Below are 18,326 nucleotides of genomic sequence, written 5' to 3'. Positions count from 1 at the left end.
CGGACTGAAAAACGAGTATGAAACTGTGCTATGGTCCTCAGTTTGGGTTCGGTCCAGCAACAAGATTTCTCAGCATTTACAATACAAGCAAATCACAATTTAATTTTCAACTTGCAAGATCATTTATATACTACTAGCTTGAATGTGGTTGTAACTGCTGATCCATTTATACCTTTCTCTCCTATTTCAAAAATGGACCATGGATTTTGCTGAACAATCACAATATTCAACCATCATGACTAAAAGAAAAAAACAAAACAAGGGAGCAAAATATAACAATAAATGCTATAATAAGGACAAAAAGAGACACACCGTTAAAAGCCTGAAACAGATGCATTTATAAACCGTCTGTATAGTATAGCCAGGACATTGACTTGTTTACAGTGCTAATGCTAGCTTTGTATTGCTAGATTCTGTGTGACTATTATCACAATTTTGACATGGCATTATGAATGGCCATGGTTGAAAATCTTGATAATTCGGGTCACGTCTGGGGCCCGGGGGGAAGGCGGGATGGGTTTAGAGAAGTGTGGCTCCATTCAAATGTTGCTAGCAGTTTTAAGCGGAAGAGAGATTTAGTTGAATCAAGACATGCATCCATCTATCGCTGTCCTCAGTGTTAGCATAGAAATGATCCCAGTTGGCTTTAAATACAGTCGGATACACTCTGGACCGACCCCTGGGCAGTGGGCACATACTGCGAAACATGCATTTACACCCACATCCACACATATGGCCAATTTAAGCTCTTCGATTAACCTAGCATAATCCACGCTAGCACAGGAGACCATGAGAACGCCACACAGGGAGGCTTCAAGTGGGAAGAATACCACATCAGTGAGTAGAGCAGGAAGGATGTACATATGTAAACAGAGTGGACTACTGGAAGGTGCAGGTTAGGTGGACCAAAAGGAGGAGCTTCCAGATGACAGCTTGTGTTTTGGGGTTAAGGTGCAGAGCAGCGAAACGTCTCTTGTTTCACTGCAATATTCATAAGGGCCGATCTGACATTTGACTATAGGCTCACATCATAGATGTTGTAACATGCTAGTGCAACATTTACTCTTCAATTTTGCATATGTTAAATATGTATTGATATGTCTTAGTGAAAGCCACTTCACTTTCCAATGATCAACATGCAGATGTTGCATGTGTTTATACATGATCCATTGAAGGATTGATATGATATAGCCATTGTCTGTTTACAGGTAAGTGTAACTCAATTCCGTTTTCTTCCTCTGGGCTACTGCTCGTCATTTGATGGCCGTTGTGTCACTAATGGTTGTCAACGACAACCATTGGACCTCTGTGTCTGCGTGTGTGTATGTTTGTGTGCATATTTTGCCTTCACAGGATGGAGAGGCAGCGTCTTAAGCAGACAGAAGAGGGATAACTAAATAGGTCAAATACACAATCAATGACTGACACGAAATGCCTCCTAAGAGATTTCCTAAGAGAAATGATGCAACCATTGATGTTGAAGACGGTGAGAAAGTCTTTTCTTTCTAAAGTTTTCATGTTAAAAGACTCAACTCAAGAACATATTTTGACTTTTTTTTATGGTTCCAGTTGGTATGGAGGTCGATGCTGTATTTGACAGTGGAAGTGAGGGTGAGTCAGTTTTGCTTTCCATTTAAAATTGTCATTTCCATGTTTCACACAATTTGATGAGCTTCAATAACAGAGCTGTGTCAAAAATTCTGTCTTTACGTTGAGAAGAATGCAAAAAAAATAAGAATTGACCCTCAGTAGGATGCCTCAAATGGAATATTATGTCTGTGATATTTATTATTATTATTATTATTATTATTACGTAATTAATCTATTTATTTATTTATTTATTTATTTATTTATTTATTTATTCATTTTAAGTAACCTCCTAACTACTAGCAATTCAAATTTGTCCTCTGTAGTGGACCTTTTTAGAACCTGAATATCTTCCACCCAGTGCATACGATTGAATTGACTCATTTTGTGTTCTATAGAGGACATTCAGAGCTTTCCAATGATACCAAATGTGTAAGGGTGGGGCTTCCCTCAGTGCAAGCACTTTTTAGGGAAGAGGAAAAGTAAGTGTATAACACTTTTTATTGAACAAATTTAGGCTTTAAATGTTGTTAGCATGTTTTCCATAAGACTCTTAAGAACACATTAAAGTATTGTTTGAATTATTTTAACTGTATTTGAGCCTAGCGTTGAAGTTTTAAAAAATGTCCTCTGTAGTGGACATCATAGCTTAAAATTAAAAACTTTTTTTTTTCAAAAATTTCTTTTGCAGTATTCCAGTTACTTCACAAAGATTGGGGAATATCAAAATAAACATGATTGGACAATATTTTGTTTCCCTGGTAGTCAGGAGGATATACTTTGATACTCCAACTTGTTGCTGGATGTTGAATCTCGATTGTACAGGTTGAAAGGTTACATTTGTCAACAATAAAGTTTGGAAACATTTTACATTATACAAAATGTCTCCATTATCATTATTCAATGTGTGTAAAAATTTTTTTTATTTATTTTTATTTAATTTAACCTTTATTTAACCAGGATAGTCCCGTTGAGATTAAGAACCTCTTTTTCAAGGGAGTCCTGGCCAAGAGGCAGCAAAACAATTTACATTACAGTTACAATTAAAAGTTTCACTTACAATCACATAAAAATTATATAAAACAGTTACAAATCAATGAGGCCGTCTCAAGTGCTTTTAATCTGGATCTAAAATCGTTCAATGAAACAAGTTCCGTTAGTTTCCAATCCTTTTGCAACATGTTCCATGCAGAAGGGGCAGAGAAAACAAAAGCCTTTTTCCCCAGCTCAGTGCGGGCAAATGGAACAGAGAGCAACAAAAGATCATTGGAACGCAGACCATAAGAATCAACACTTTTCAATGTGATTAAATTACAAATATAAGAGGGCAGCAGTCCAAGCATAGCCTTGTAAATAAAAATGTACCAGTGAGTCAACCTCCTGGTGGACAAAGGAGGCCATCCCACTCGAGAGTACAGTTCACAGTGATGGGTCAAGGCTCTACAATTTGTAACAAACCTCAAAGCAGCATGATATACAGAGTCAATCTTACTCAAACACTGAGCTGAAGCATTCATATACAACACATCCCCATAATCTAAAACAGATAAAAAAGTTGCAGTGACAAGACGCTTTTTGACCTCGAAAGAAAAACGACATTTATTCCAAAATAAGAAACCCAGTTTTAGTTTGAGTTTCTTCACGAGGTTCTCAACATGAGGTTTAAAAGTCAAAGTGTTGTCAAGCAAAATACCAAGATACTTATATGTATGAACCACCTCTATTTCATTTCCCTCCAGAGTGGACACTTTGGGGGGAAATTGTGGGCTTTTCCTGGAATTTGAAAACAACATCAGTTTAGTTTTGTCCGCATTAAGGACCAGTTTTAGTTGCAGAAGTGTGTGCTGCACAACATTAAAGGCTTTCTGCAACGAAGCAACAGCAGCAGCAGAGCATGAGCCAAAGGAGTAAATTATTGTGTCATCAGCATAAAAATGCATATTGGCGTCCAACACGCTTTGTCCCAGATCATTAATGTACATAATGAACAGGAGGGGTCCTAGCACAGAGCCCTGCGGCACCCCTTTGTGAACACTCAAGAATTCAGAACATAAACCATCATGTTTAATACATTGGGTCCTGTCACTCAAATAATTTGTGAACCACGAGACTACATCATCTGACAGACCAAGACTGATGAGCCTTTGCTTTAAAACTGTGTGGTCCACAGTGTCAAATGCCTTTGACAGATCAATAAAAAGTGCAGCACAGTATTGCTTTTTATCAAGAGCAACAAGTATATCATTAACCACTTTTGTAGCAGCAGTCATTGTGCTGTGCTTTTTCCTAAAGCCTGATTGCAAATTTGAGAGCAGTTCATTTGAGTAGAGAAACTCTTTAAGTTGATCACACACAAGAGATTCAAAAATTTTAGATAAGACACACAAGTTTGATATTGGTCTGTAGTTTGTTAAAACAGCTGGGTCACCTCCTTTTAAGAGAGGAACCACAAAAACTGACTTCCATACTGCAGGGATTACTTTGTTTTCAATTGATCGATTAAAAAGTACTGTAAGAGGCATTGCAATAAAATCAGCAGCCATTTTCAAAAAGTAAGGCTCTATTAAATCTGGTCCTGGAGGTTTTCGGTGATTCAGAATTTTGAGAGCCTTATGAACTTGCTGTACAGTAAAAGGTACAAATCTAAAATGTTCTCCAGAAAACATTTGAGAATTTGTGCAGTGAGGCAAAGAGGCAGCTCCTGTGGAGTCAAACAAAGAACCAGATGACACAAAATGCTTATTAAAGCAGTTTAAGATCTCAGTTCTGTCATAAACTGGAATTGAATCCTTCAAAACAAAAGTAGGAAGAACTTGAGGGCCTTTGTTCACAGAAAAACCCTTGATCACTTTCCAAAAATTTTTGTGGATTATTGAGGCTCTCAGAAGTAACAGCTAAGTAGTATTCAGACTTAGCCTTTTTAATAAAAGAAGTACAATTATTTCTCAGTTGTTTAAAAATAGACCAATCACGAACAGAATTGCTTTTCCTGGCTTTGGCCCATGCCACATTACACTGATGAATGACATCAGACAACCAGGGGTTTTCTCGCCCCTTTACTCTGAATTTCCTTATGGGGGCATGTTTATTTACAATTTTTTCAAAATTTTCTTTAAAAAATGTCCAAGCTAACTCGACATCTGGCAACAGGTTTATATGTTCCCAATTAACAAAGGACAAATCATGATGATAGGCCTGTTCATTAAAATTCTTTAAGTTCCGCTTAAAAATAAATAAAAATACGACTTATATCACTCTAATTTTTAGTTACCAATAATGAATTACGACTTTTCAGAAGAGGCCAGGAGAAGAGTTAAAACCAGAAGAGCCAAACCTCAACGTAAAGTCAAGCGGTACAGTGATGACGAGGAAAATGAGGAGGAAGATGATGAGGCACCGCCGAAGAGAGGAAGAAAGAAGAAAGCTCAGCGCCGGGACAGCGATGAAGAAGATGATGACGATGATAACAAGAGTGTGAAAAGCAAAAGCTCCAAAGCTTCCAGGAAGAAAGCAGCGAGGGAGGAAAGTGAGGATGAAAGTGAGGAGGACCGCAAGAGGAAGAAAAGGGGAGCGAAGTCGGTGTCAAAAAAGGACAAAGAGGATCAGAACAAAGAGAAGAAGGGAGATGCTAAAGGGAAAAGAGGGAACGATAAAGGTGGTGAGAAGGACAAAAAGAAGAAGGGGAAGTTGAGCAGGTGCAGTATTCTCTGAGAGCATCTCTCACCTACAGTACTTGCTGACATTCTTCATCTTTTCTCAAGCTCAGTATGCCTGATGAATGTACTGTTAACGTCTAATAATAGACAAAACTCCCGTTTGAATCAGCCAACAAACTCATCAAATGCTGCTGGTGTAATAGCTGCAAACTTTACAGCAAGTTAACCGTTACAGTTGTCTGATCATTCATTCATTCATTCAATCATTCATTCATTCATTCATTCATTCATTCATTATTCAATACTACCTCAGGCAAACCCTCTGTAAAGCGCCATCTACCATCTGTTTCACGTGAGATGGAATAATGACTTTTACATGTGCTGAGTTAAATTTGGGATTTGAATGCACATGAGGGAAAAAGAATATTTTTTTGTCCAAATACAAACATGCAATACAGAAAGCTTGATTAGGTTGAAGATTTAACATGAAAAAAAAAAAAAAATCAACATAAAAAGAGATCGGCTGGCAATAAATCATATGTCATCATAGACATAATTAAATGCTCAAGGATGATTATAATGTAACTATTTAAAAATAAAATAGTAAAGACCACACTATATAGTTTATACAGTAACCTGTAGGGTTGTATGCATCTGTACATAATTTATCAGATTTTTTTTTTATTTTTTACAAGCACTGTAAAAGTTCTGCGTTTTGTCTTTAGTTGTCATTGTCGTTTCGAAAAAGCCACGACACATGGCACATGACTGCTCTTTCCCTTCATCAGCTCTTCTTCCTCCTCTGACTCTGATGAAGAATCTCTGTCGGAAGGGGAGATGGCAGCCCTGAAGGAGGAAGTCGAGGAGAAGAAGAAACTGATTGCCACATTAAGGAATAAACCGTGGCGTATGAAGAGGAGACTCGTATTGCTCAAGTAAAGAACGCAATCCAAAAACCGCCTCATTTTAACTCCTGCCCTCGTATTGCTTTCTCGTTTGCAATCCAGCTCTGACTGTGAATCCAACTCAAGACTTTTACGCACTTCTCTTGTGGCCTACCATCACTTATGTCTTGTACATGTGATGATGATGGTGGATATTAAAGCTTGTTTGTTGCTATTACTGTTTATTTTCCTTCTCTTGTAGTTCCATGAACTAGGGAAATCAAAGTCAAATGTGACTTCTGTTTGTTTACCATAAATGCAGTCCTAAGTAGTTTCTTTTATCCATCTATTCATCTTTCCATTATTTGAACCGCTTATCCTCACAACCCAAACCCTAACTAGGCTTCTAAAAAGGTTAGACATACTATTTGTGCCATCCTCTTGTTGTAGTGCTAGTATAATGTGATCTTTCCAGTGATGCGTACTGCATGTGCTATTTGTGACTTGTTTCTCCAATTACTTTCAATAATAGGGTCAGTTTTCAATCATACTAACAATATCCGCATATGCAGTAACATTGCTGAAACCACAATAGCACATGCAAGAACTAAATATAAACAGTATTTTTGACAATATATTGTAGTAAAGTGTAATTTCACATCCACTAGTGTAGGTGGCAGTGGCACTCTAACTGTCAGAGTATGCGCAATGGTATTAGCTCATCATCGTTGCCATATGAAAAACACTTATGTGCAGTTGTCTTTATTATTATTATTATTATTATTATTATTATTATTATTATTATTATTATTATTACCTCTTTCTGTTTTTGGGATGAAACGTAATGCAGATGTCCCAAAAAAATAAATAAATAAATAAAAAAGTGTTTTTCACCTAGCAGCAATGATTAGCTATTGCTAAGCGAACACTTATGTCCATTTTTTTTCCTTTTTTTTTTTCTTTTTTTCTTTTTTACGTTTTTGGGATGTCGACATTCAGTTTCATCCCAAATACATAATCATGTAAAAAATGACAAAAATGGACATAAGTGTTTTTCACATAGCAGCGATTATGAGCTAATGCTAAGCTAACACTTATGTCCATTTTTTATTTATTTATTTATTTATTTTTTACATTTTTGTGATGTCTGCATTCAGTTTCATCCCCAAAACATAAACATGTTAAAAAAAATAAATAAAAATAGTCACAAGTGTTTTTCACATATCAGCAACAGTGAGCTAATGCTAAGCTAACACTTATGTCAATTTTTTTCTTTTTTGTTTCCTTCATTTTTTACGTTTTTGGGACGTCTACATTCAGTTTCATCTTAAAATCGTAAAAATGTAAAAAAAAAAAAAAAATGACAAAAATGGACACAAGTGTTTTTCACATAGCAGCGACGATGAGCTAATGCTAAGCTAACACTTATGTCCATTTTTTCCCCCTTGGGGCGTCTGCATTCAGTTTCATCCCCAAAACATAAAGATGTAAAAAAAAAAAAAATTGACAAAAATGGACATAAGAGTTTTTCACATAGCAGCGATACATATATAAAATAAAATAAAAAATACTTGAGAAGCACTTTGTTAGTGTGACAGTATAGATGAGTGTAAGTAAACTTCTGGAAGTGGAACACGATAGGGGAGTTGTCGTAACTTTTTCATGAACTTGACACAGTTTCATGCATGGTGTTGTGGTTTCTGACCAGTTGCTTGTCTGCTCTGGTCATTCCATCTAAGTTACACCATCATCCATCAGGAACCCACTCTATCCTTCTCATTTCACTGACCGATCTCGACACTAATTAACTGATGGATTGTCCCTCTGTTCTCAGCATTCTGAGTTTCTAGCGATTGACATTTGCGATTGCCCAACAGAGAAGCACAGGAGTTTATCGAAAAGTTTGAAGGAGCCCTCGGAAAAGGAAAGGGAAAGAAACTGTATGCATTTAAAGTCATGATGACGAAGGTAATAGGCTTAGTTTGCACATTTAAAGCTGCGACAATACAGCTATTGTTGGTTTGAGGTGTGATGATATTTAAACATTTCTCCCTAGAAATTCATCAAGTTCAAACGTGACTTTGAGAACTTCAAAACTGCCTGCATCCCATGGGAGAGGAAGATAAAGGAAGTAGAAAGTTGGTACCATTCGGACATTCTTTTAGAAATAGTTAAATGTAGCAAGCAAAGCATTCGGGGTTGTTGCATCCACAAAGTGTGAAATCTGCTCATAGGTCACTTTGGCTCTTCTGTGGCATCTTACTTCATATTTCTGAGGTGGATGTATGGCCTGAACCTGGTCCTGTTTGGGTTCATGTTTGGCTTGGTGGTCTTGCCTGAGGTACAGCTCTTTCAATTCTATGATATTTGACAAAGCTATGAATTGCTTCCTGTCTGACAAACCTTATGTGTATTAGATTCTCATGGGTCTACCATATGGGTCCATTCCCAGGAAAACTGTACCCCGAGAGGAGCAGGCAAAAGCTATGGACTTCTCTGTGCTCTTCGATTTTGGTGTGAGGACCTGGGTTCAATTTAGGGGTCCATCGTCCATCATCTGTAGTCTCACAAATGAATCATGATCACAAATACACTCCTGCGCCTGTAATCTTCTAATGGTCCACTGTATTTGTGTTTTGTTCCCTTTGATCTTCCTAACAGGGTTACTGCAAATATTCCTTTTTATTCTACGGATTCTATGACCATAAGCGAACAATTGGTGTGCTGCAGTTCAGACTTCCGCTGTCATACTTGCTGGTTGGCGTTGGCATCTTTGGATACAGCTTGATGGTTGTGATTCGAACGTAGGAAACGCGCGAATGCAGGCAGTTTTCGGTTGCTGCAGTCATTTGAATAGAAATGGAAAACGTTACTATTGTCTTTTTTCAGGATGGCTCGTAACTCAAACGAAGGAGGCGACGGTGCTGAAGAGGGAGTGTTCACATTCAGCTGGAAAATGTTCACCAGCTGGGACTATCTCATTGGAAATCCAGAGACAGCAGATAATAAGTATGCTTCCATTACCACCAGCTTCAAGGTGAGCGCACAATGGGAAAATGGAAATCAGTTCTCAAGTCTGAAGTATTTTTGCATTAATGGAATTTGTAGGAATCAATTGTAGATGAACAGGAGAACCAGAAGGACGAGAACATCCACCTGCGTCGCTTCCTCCGGGTCCTTGCCAATTTTCTGATCCTGTGCAGCCTTGGAGGCAGTGGTTACCTCATTTACTTTGTGGTGAAGCGCTCACAGGAATTTGCTGACATGGATAACGATGAACTCTCCTGGTTTGAAAAGAATGAGGTAGGTAGTCACTGACTTTTGGATTTCTACAGCCTTGAGATGAGATGGCAAATGGCATTTGTTGGTAACACCCCGCTATAAAACATCCATCAGGTGGAGCTTGTGATGTCTCTGCTGGGCTTGGTGTGCCCTCCTCTTTTTGAAACCATTGCTGAACTAGAGGACTATCACCCTCGAATTGCTCTCAAGTGGCAACTGGGGCGCATCTTTGCACTTTTCCTGGGAAATCTTTACACCTTCCTTTTTGCTCTTTTTGATGAGGTCACTGAAAAGGTGAGGTTAATGTAGCAGTGTGAGAACAGCAGTATCCTTTTACCGGATATGGCAAGGGTCTGCAACCTGCGGCTCTAGAGCCACGTTTGGCTCATTCGGTCCTCTCCCGTGGCTCCCTGTAGATCTCTAAGAAAATTAGAATTTCTCACACACACAAATATATATTTGTATTTTTTTAGATAATATATTCTTCAAATGCATTGATGATTTAGATAAAAAAAAAAAAAAATTAATATTCCAAAAAATATCAGAATTGAAAATTTTAAGCTGTCAGAAAAAGATGTCAAAACCCCCCCCACAAAATACCTAAAAAAAGAAAAATGACCATAAAATGTCCACAAAATTGCCAAAAATTTCATAAATTTACTGGGGAAAAAAGACATAAAAGTTTGTTTTTTTTAAAATGAGGTAGAGCGGCACAAAATGACCATAATATGTCCACAAAGTTGCCAAAAATGTCAAAAATTTTAGAGAAAGGCAGAAAAGTGTAAAAATGTATAAAAATTACACACACACACACACACACACACACACACACACACACACACACGCATCCTTGTACATATATCTTTGTGAGGACATCCATTGACATAATGCATTTCCTAGAGCCTTACCCTCACCGCAACCATCAAAAATGATTGCCTAAACCTAACCCTTACCCTAACCCCAACCATAACCCAATTCAAACCTAAACTCTAAAACCAAGTCTTGACCTTCAAAAAGAGGTCTTGCAAAGTGAGGACCGGCCAAAATGTCCTCACTTCACAAAAATGTCCTCATTCTGTTGGATAAAGACGTATTTTGGTCCTCACTATGTATTATGTACAATGTGCTATCTATTTACCACAACATACTTAGCCAGATGATCAGACATGGAAAAAGCTCCGGAACATTTCAACATTAATAGGAAGAGTCTGTAAGACTAATTAAAAAAACAATTTGATGACGCTTCTCTTTCCTATATTCTTTAGTTGGAGAGTGAGAAGGCGATCAAGAACGCCACTGAGTGGGCTTTAATTGAGTACCGTCGCAACTACAGCAGCTACTACAACACCACTGATGTGCCTCCTCCTAATGTCCACCCAGCCGACGTGATCAGGGGACCTTGCTGGGAGACTGCAGTTGGCATAGTCAGGAATAACAGATACTGTCACCCTCATATTAATACCCTTATGTTTTGTTTGTTCTCATTATTTATTTTGTTGTGCAGGAATTTGTGAAGTTGATTGTGTCTGACATGCAAGTGAACTACTTGACCATCCTGATTGGGGACTTCCTGCGAGCTGTCATTGTCCGCTTCCTCAACTACTGTTGGTGTTGGGACCTGGAGGCTGGATTTGTGAGTGTTCACAATATGTGTTGTCATCTCCTATAGTGAGGGATGGAACAATAACAGCAATATCGTGATATTGCAATATTAAAACTGCCACAATATTGTGATCGTCTTGTCACAATTTTAAAAGGAGCACATCTGTTAAAAAGGTGTGGTTGTATTCCATTTATGTGTTTCTAGTACCCTCTGGTGGTTAGTTTATTAGTGCAGCTCAATTTCAAGGAGGAATGTTTTGGCCACTGCGGCAATTATTTCTCATATAAATCAATCATACTAGCAAATATATTTCTTTTTTTGCAATATTGTGAGTTTTTACACAGATCGTGAGTTTAAAAAAAAAAAAATTGTATATCGCCAACATCATCACAATATAATCATCATTAACGTATTGAGAGGCTCATATTGTCATATTTATTGTATCGTGATGTGTGAATATTGTTACATTGAATGAGTGTTATTCCACTTTGGTATTCCCAGGGATTCATCATACCCCCAATTTGTTTTTGATCAGTTTTCCTCTCACACACATGCAGCATAAAGGGTTCTTACTATGTTTATGCTAATAGTGTACTGTATAATTGAATCTTGTGCAGTACATCACATTATTGCATCAAGTTAACATGAAACCTTCTCGTGGGACATCAAGACAGACGATCCCAAGCAGTGAGTGAAACATTGCACCGCGCTGCAAACTTAATTACAGGAAGCGAGACATTTGATTACAGCTGCTCAGGGAGAAGGTTAATGTTTACGTGTTTTAAGTTATGTTGCAATGCTTGCAATTTGTTTCCACCAGCCTTCATATGGTGAGTTTGACATCAGTGGAAATGTGCTGGGCCTCATCTTCAATCAAGGAATGATATGGTAATTTTTGAATGTTTTCTAACATAACACTACAGCACCTTGATGAGAGTTTGCTTTTCTAATGCGTATTTTTCTTTTAGGATGGGTGCTTTTTATGCTCCGGGTCTGGTGGGACTGAACGTGTTGCGTCTCCTGTGTTCGATGTACTACCAGTGTTGGGCTGTGATGGCCTGTAATGTTCCTCATGAACGCGTCTTCAAGGCCTCGCGCTCCAACAACTTCTACATGGGTCTGCTGCTGCTTGTGCTCTTTCTCAGCCTGCTGCCTGTGGTCTACACCATAATGACCCTGTCACCATCATTTGACTGCGGGCCATTTAGGTCAGTAATGGACAGGACACGCTTTGGATCTTTATAAAAGTACTGAATGTATCGTAAAGGTTAAAGCGACAAAACTGCAAATACTTTTAATTTGATCATTGCAGTGGCCAAGAGAAGATGTACGACGTAGTCATGGAGACTATAGAACAGGATCTTCCTCCCTTCATTGGGACAATCTTTGGCTATGCCACCAACCCTGGACTTATCATGCCTGCTGTACTTCTTATGGTGTAAGTTCAAAGGAAATGTTAGGTTAGGCTTTGCGGCAGAGCTGTTCTAATCAAGTGGGTGGAGCTTGATTGACTTTTGTAACACTAATTAAATCAGCTCTGTCAAATAACACCAAACAACAACAAAAAAAAAAAACACTTTAGACTCGAACATCTATATTACACAATCTGTCAAGTTTTACATGATCAATTTTGAGGGGAAAAAAACAAAAAAAAAAAACGTGAAAATGTAATGAATCCCCTAATAATGGCGTTAAAAATGTTATTGCAATATTAGTCAGTTTTTTTTTAAATTTATTATTACATCATTGGTGAAATTATTACATTATTGGGTTTTATTGCATTTGTGATTCAGTTAAGTACAATTTTTTTTATTGCATTTTCAGGTGTTTTTCATGTTCAGGAAATTATTACATGACTCCATCTCATCTGCCTAATAAGCACTATAGAAAAGTGATATGTGTACCAATTAGTGCTGTCAAAGTTAAAGCGTTAACTAATTAATAAATCATAAAAAGTTATCGCATTAATCATTGTATTACCACAGATTAATCACACTATTAATATTGACCGGAGATGATCCTTTTTTACAGCGGATGGTTACGCTGTTGGAGTTTGAGCAATAAACATAACTACATGCATTAAAGTCAAGCATTTAGTAAATGTTTACATATGCCGTAGGTAATTTATTCCCATTTTAAATTATGCAAATAATTAATTAATTAGAAAAAGCAGGATGAGCGTGTGCAGTGGATATAAATTTTTGAAGATGTCCTCGTAACATTAAATGTCTAAAAAATTAACACATAACAGGTGCGCTTCAAATTTAGCAGGCAAAATATGTTGGAAAAAAAGCATTTTTAAGTCAGTAATTAATCATGATTAATCAAAATTCTAAGATGTGATTAATCTGATTAAAAAATTTAATCGTTTGACAACTCTAGTACCAATTAAACTTTTTGGAACGATAGAACACTGAACAGTCGGCAAATCACTCCAGCTATGTATGTGCTTCTAATACTGAACATATGCAGCATAAGGTATACTTGTCCACTCTAATAAGATCTGCACAAATAAATAATATATGCCACCATGTTAGAAAGAGCGCTCAGTATAAAGAAAAGTAAAGCTACAACCATACACATTGTTAAATGGATAGCTCAAAACTAAGCATAAAAAACATTAAATACAGGTCTGAAATTGGATTTCACTGCGGCTTATTTTTATGTTCATTTTTTTTCCAACTCTATGAAACAGGCTGGCCATCTATTATCTGAATTCTGTGTCAAAAGGATATCAACAAGCAAACATAGACCTTAAAAAGAAGATGCAAATGGTGAGTATTAGTATCTTTTTAGTACGTTTAGTTGATGATTTCCAGCTGAAAAAGCAAACGACTGTCAAAAATGTGGTCAATCCATAAGGCTCGAGATGAGGAGAAGAATCGCAGGAATAACAAGGACAGCACAAATCAAGTCATGAAAGATTTGGAGGACTTGATGCCAGACAAATCTTTGATACCCCCACCGACTGAAGAAGAGCCACCCCCACCTGGTATACACGCACACACCATACACACTGGTAAATATTTGTCATCCACATGTCCCCCTGCTTCCTCTTCCTACTCTCCATGAATCTTTTCAGAAGTGGTCATTGAGAAGGGCAGCAAGTCTCCAAAATTGAAGCCAGGTGCAGCAGCCAATGGAAAAGGGGTTAACCTGCAGAAAGATGTGTCATTGGCCGCTTCCAATCCAAGGGGGGTGGTGACCCGCGCCCCTGGACCAAGAAGTCGGCCTCCTGGAAATGCTCGGGGGCCTCAACCTGGACAAGGCAGGGGAAGAGGCCGAGGAAGGCCTCCAAGGCAATAGGGGCTTTATTTTTGGAGACTGGGCTCGGGTGAAAACACTTGGGCAGCTTGATTTTTGTGCAGTTGCAAGCCTCATTTATTCATTTTTTAAAATGTTAATTTTTTTCACATTTCTTATAAACATACTTTGCACGCTTCAATCATCTGCATGGTCTCCAGTGAGACTATTTCTGCTTCTACAATATCAAAGACTGTGCGCCTTTTAAAGGGGATGAGAAGAGGAGGTTCCATTGGCCACAAAGCTAGTGGCTAAGTTAATGCCCACAACGGCACAAACAAACATTTCTAACTGTGCTTGACTGCGAAAATACTAAAAGAAAGCAAACTCCACCCATGTGCACAAATAGACTGAGTATTGCCCTAGACTTGTGCTGGGCAGGAAAATAGGGCCCCAGGAGTCTAAATCCAAACTAATATCGTTATAATCAGAAATGGTCTTTTATATCATGTAAAAAAGTGTAAAAATTCTATGTACACAACAAGAAACAGATATCTCTTCTGTTCATTTCTAAAATCAAGATGGCTTAACTGGTTCATGATATATTGGCACATGTATTGATTTCATGTGGAAATCTCTGTAAATAGTATTTACTGTAAATGTATTTCTATTTTTATATGTCATCTATTAAAGTATTTATTTCTGGCACCAAGTTTCAATTTACTTGTTCATGGCTTTTTTTTTTTTTTACATCCACCAATGGAGATCCTGAGTGCACTTTGCGCTAGACTTGCGCTGGGCAAAAAAATAGGGCCCAAAAAGTAAGATACTTTGTTGATTTGAACATACAACAGAGTACACTCAATTAAGCTTCTAGTCTCGTATTTACTGCAAAGTGTTTATTGTAAACAAATTTGCACTGCTTACAGTAGATTTGAGGAATTTAGGCTCCTCAATATCTGATAGACAACTGTAAAATACTCCGTCACTAACCTCATTTTACTGCAAGCTCATGAAGAAGTTCATATGGTGAAAATGTATTTAATCGGTTTACACCACCCAGAGTTACAATCAGAGATTCAGGGAGTCGTGAAAAAAAAATATATAATCAAAATTCGAGCGATAACAAAAAATGTTTAAAGGGCCCCTGTCAGATATGGGGCCTTGAAATTGCTGTCACTTCACTACCTTATAGATCTCCTGATGAGACAGTTCACAAATGTGATACACAAATGTGATGATCAAAAATAGCCGAAAACGGCCATGCAAAGTAAACGTACTTTTTAACAAATTAGTCAGTCCTCTTTAAAAAAAAATTAATAAAATGTAAAAAAAATTATATATATATATATATATATATATATATATATATATATATATATATATATATATATATATATATATATATATATATATATATATATATATATATATATATATATATGTGACGGGCCACTACTGGATGTGGCAAATGCAGCACCACGTCGCTGTTGCTTCATGTATCACAGACACTCAGGTGGATAGTTGTAGTTTCTTTTAATGTGAGATCACTGCAACACAGTGTGACAATACAAGGCAGTGGTGAATCGCTGGGTCTCGGGCAAGCGGAATCACGCCAAGACTCCTCGTAGCTCTCATTTTACATAAAGTTACTCTATTATCAAATAAAACAACAGTTACACATTTCTATTAAAGTGATCGTATAGTGGTATTTAGTTTTAACATTTCTTCTTAATAAACAACAAAATTCACATAGAAATACAATACAACAGAAAAAGAGCACTTTCACTCTCGTTCACGGAGTGTCCCTGAACGCATCACAAGCAACGTAAAGTGCGTCACGGCAAAATACAAAATAATGGCGGCCACGCTGAGTCGTGAGCTCGAGCCATTAATACAATCAAGGAAAACAAAACAGCACCATGAAAAATAAAACAGCAAAAGGAAAAACATTTACCTGCAACACAGTGTGACAATACAAGGCAGTGGTGAATCGCTGGGTCTCGGGCAAGCGGAATCTGTACAACAAACGACCGTTGGGACGTTACATCAACCGCCAAAAGTTTGGACGACAAAACGCTACTTTTAGAATCAACAGAAAAAGCTATGTGGGTTTACAACAATCAAAGACAACTAGGTGAGCACACCACACAGTATCATAAGTACAACAAATCAAAATTAATACAGTATAATTATTAATTGATCCGGACGCCCACGAGATGCGACTCACCACGCCAAGACTCCTCGTAGCTCTGAGCAAACGCTACGGGGCCGCCCTCCAAGTCCCACTGCGTGCCATTGCGTCACTTCCGCCATAATTTAATACTGAATATATCACTCCGTTACATACACCCCCCTTAAATTATGCAGAAGTGAGGCAACATCACTGAAAAACACAAGACAAACAAATTGTGGTTGACAGGCCATAATGTACGAAATAAAGTCAATTACAGAAATTCTTCCCGAAGAAGTGCGAAGGAATAGGATGGTACCAAATCCCAATCCCATCACTGACCACTAGAAATGCCATTTACATTTCTCATAACTGCACATATCTACGCCTCTTAATGGAGGTATTAAACTCCCGAGTCATAAAAAAAACAAGCAAACAGTGACAAAATTACACAAACACATCATTCAAAACAAAAACGGACTCGCACAATACCCAGTAGCATTACTATACCCAAACTAATTCTGGCACCCCAACCCTCTGATAGGACGACATCTCACATATAAGCCTACTAGGGGGTTTAACACTTCTACCACACCTTGTGAAAGCCACAGAGCCCTGTGTGTCTTGTGGTTGTGTGCAAACTACCTCCTCTAACTCAACCTCAACTGGGGAAGGGATGTACAAGGTAACAGGTGAGTCAAAAGTCAAATGTGTAGTGTCAAATACCGGATCTGTCAAAAGTTCAACTTGTGCATGAATATCATGGCTGTGCTCAGATTCAGCATGGGAATTGTGTGGCAGTACCACCGGTTGGCCTCCCTCAATCACATCCTCTTGACAGCCATCATCAGAGTCTTCTTCATTGGAAATGCACCCATTTCCTGTCTCCGCTTGGGCTGGTGATTGCATGAGCCAGTCCTTAGTGCGCTCCTGAGCATCTACTTGATCATCAGATACAGAGCTCTTGACACTCCCACAATGTGCTTCCACCTGCGACTCTGAATCTGATTGGTACTCCACCTGCCCTGGGAACGTCAGGAAGTCAACTGGGAGCAACAAATTCCTGTGCACGACCTTCTCTCTGCCTGTGACGCCATCACGGATCCTGTAAACATTGATCGACGGCCTCACAGACACCACATCATATGGGGTTGAATCCCAACGATCCGCAACTTTCTTTCTGCCCTTCTCGCCACGGTTGGCTAGCAGCACCCTGTCACCAACAGCTAACTGCAACCCCTTGACTTTGCGGTCGTAGATTTGAGCGTGACGAGTCTGTTCCTTGGCTGCATGCTCTTGAGCAATCTTTGCGGCTTCATTGAGATCTCTCTTCAGGCAGTTCACAAATTCGTTGTGGCTGACAACATTGGCCTTGTCCAAGACATGATGGAACATTATGTCAATGGGCAAGCGGGGAACTCGGCCGAACATCAAGTAAAATGGTGCGAAGCCTGTGGTCTCATGCACTGTGCAGTTGTAGCAGAAAGTCAACATGTTCAGCAATTGTGGCCATCTAGACTTGGACTTCGGGGGAAGTGTTCTGATCATGCTTCCAAGGGTTCTGTTGAATCTTTCCGCAATACCGTTGCCCATGGGATGATATGGCGTCGTGTGGGACTTGTGCACTCCAGCCATCTCCAAAAGATCCTTGATGAGCCTGCTCTCAAAGTTAGCTCCCTGATCCGAATGGATTCTTTTGGGGAACCCATAAATGCAGAAAAACTTGTCCCACAAGCAGCGGGCAACTTGCTTCGCTGACTGGTTCCTGCAGGGGAAGGCAAGAGCCAACTTTGAAAAATGGTCCGTAACAACAAGGACATCAGTGGTCTTTTTGTCGCTCGACTCTGCCGTCCAGAAATCAATGCACACTAGCTCCATCGGGGAGGAAGTACGGATGT

General features: G+C 38.6%; 1 protein-coding gene across 1 annotated transcript; it reads left to right on the top strand.

Moving 5' to 3' along the window:
* The first annotated feature begins 1,356 nt into the window (after positions 1 to 1,356).
* On the top strand, positions 1,357 to 14,318 carry tmc2b (transmembrane channel-like 2b). The gene is made up of 20 exons (XM_077521611.1): positions 1,357 to 1,486; positions 1,570 to 1,611; positions 4,883 to 5,282; positions 6,032 to 6,178; positions 8,005 to 8,095; positions 8,184 to 8,265; positions 8,362 to 8,468; positions 8,545 to 8,643; positions 8,789 to 8,931; positions 9,017 to 9,164; positions 9,236 to 9,430; positions 9,524 to 9,703; positions 10,675 to 10,833; positions 10,914 to 11,042; positions 11,833 to 11,900; positions 11,981 to 12,220; positions 12,325 to 12,450; positions 13,708 to 13,786; positions 13,875 to 14,004; positions 14,095 to 14,318. The coding sequence occupies exons 1-20, from the start codon at positions 1,432 to 1,434 to the stop codon at positions 14,316 to 14,318; spliced, it is 2,844 nt and encodes a 947-aa protein (XP_077377737.1). The 5' UTR covers positions 1,357 to 1,431.
* Positions 14,319 to 18,326: the final 4,008 nt, after the last annotated feature.

The sequence above is a fragment of the Festucalex cinctus genome, chromosome 5, assembly GCF_051991245.1.
Source record: "Festucalex cinctus isolate MCC-2025b chromosome 5, RoL_Fcin_1.0, whole genome shotgun sequence".
Lineage (NCBI taxonomy): Eukaryota > Metazoa > Chordata > Actinopteri > Syngnathiformes > Syngnathidae > Festucalex > Festucalex cinctus.
This window is presented reverse-complemented; position numbering and strand designations above follow the sequence as displayed.

What these genes read in the sequence shown, in the direction of transcription:
- tmc2b (XM_077521611.1), top strand. Translation starts at nt 1,432, where the DNA reads ATGCCTCCTAAGAGATTTCCTAAGAGAAATGATGCAACCATTGATGTT. An exon ending in GGGAGACTGCAGTTGGCATA is followed by an intron (nt 10,834 to 10,913) that starts GTCAGGAATAAC and finishes TTTGTTGTGCAG; the next exon opens with GAATTTGTGAAGTTGATTGT. An exon ending in AGAAGAGCCACCCCCACCTG is followed by an intron (nt 14,005 to 14,094) that starts GTATACACGCAC and finishes GAATCTTTTCAG; the next exon opens with AAGTGGTCATTGAGAAGGGC.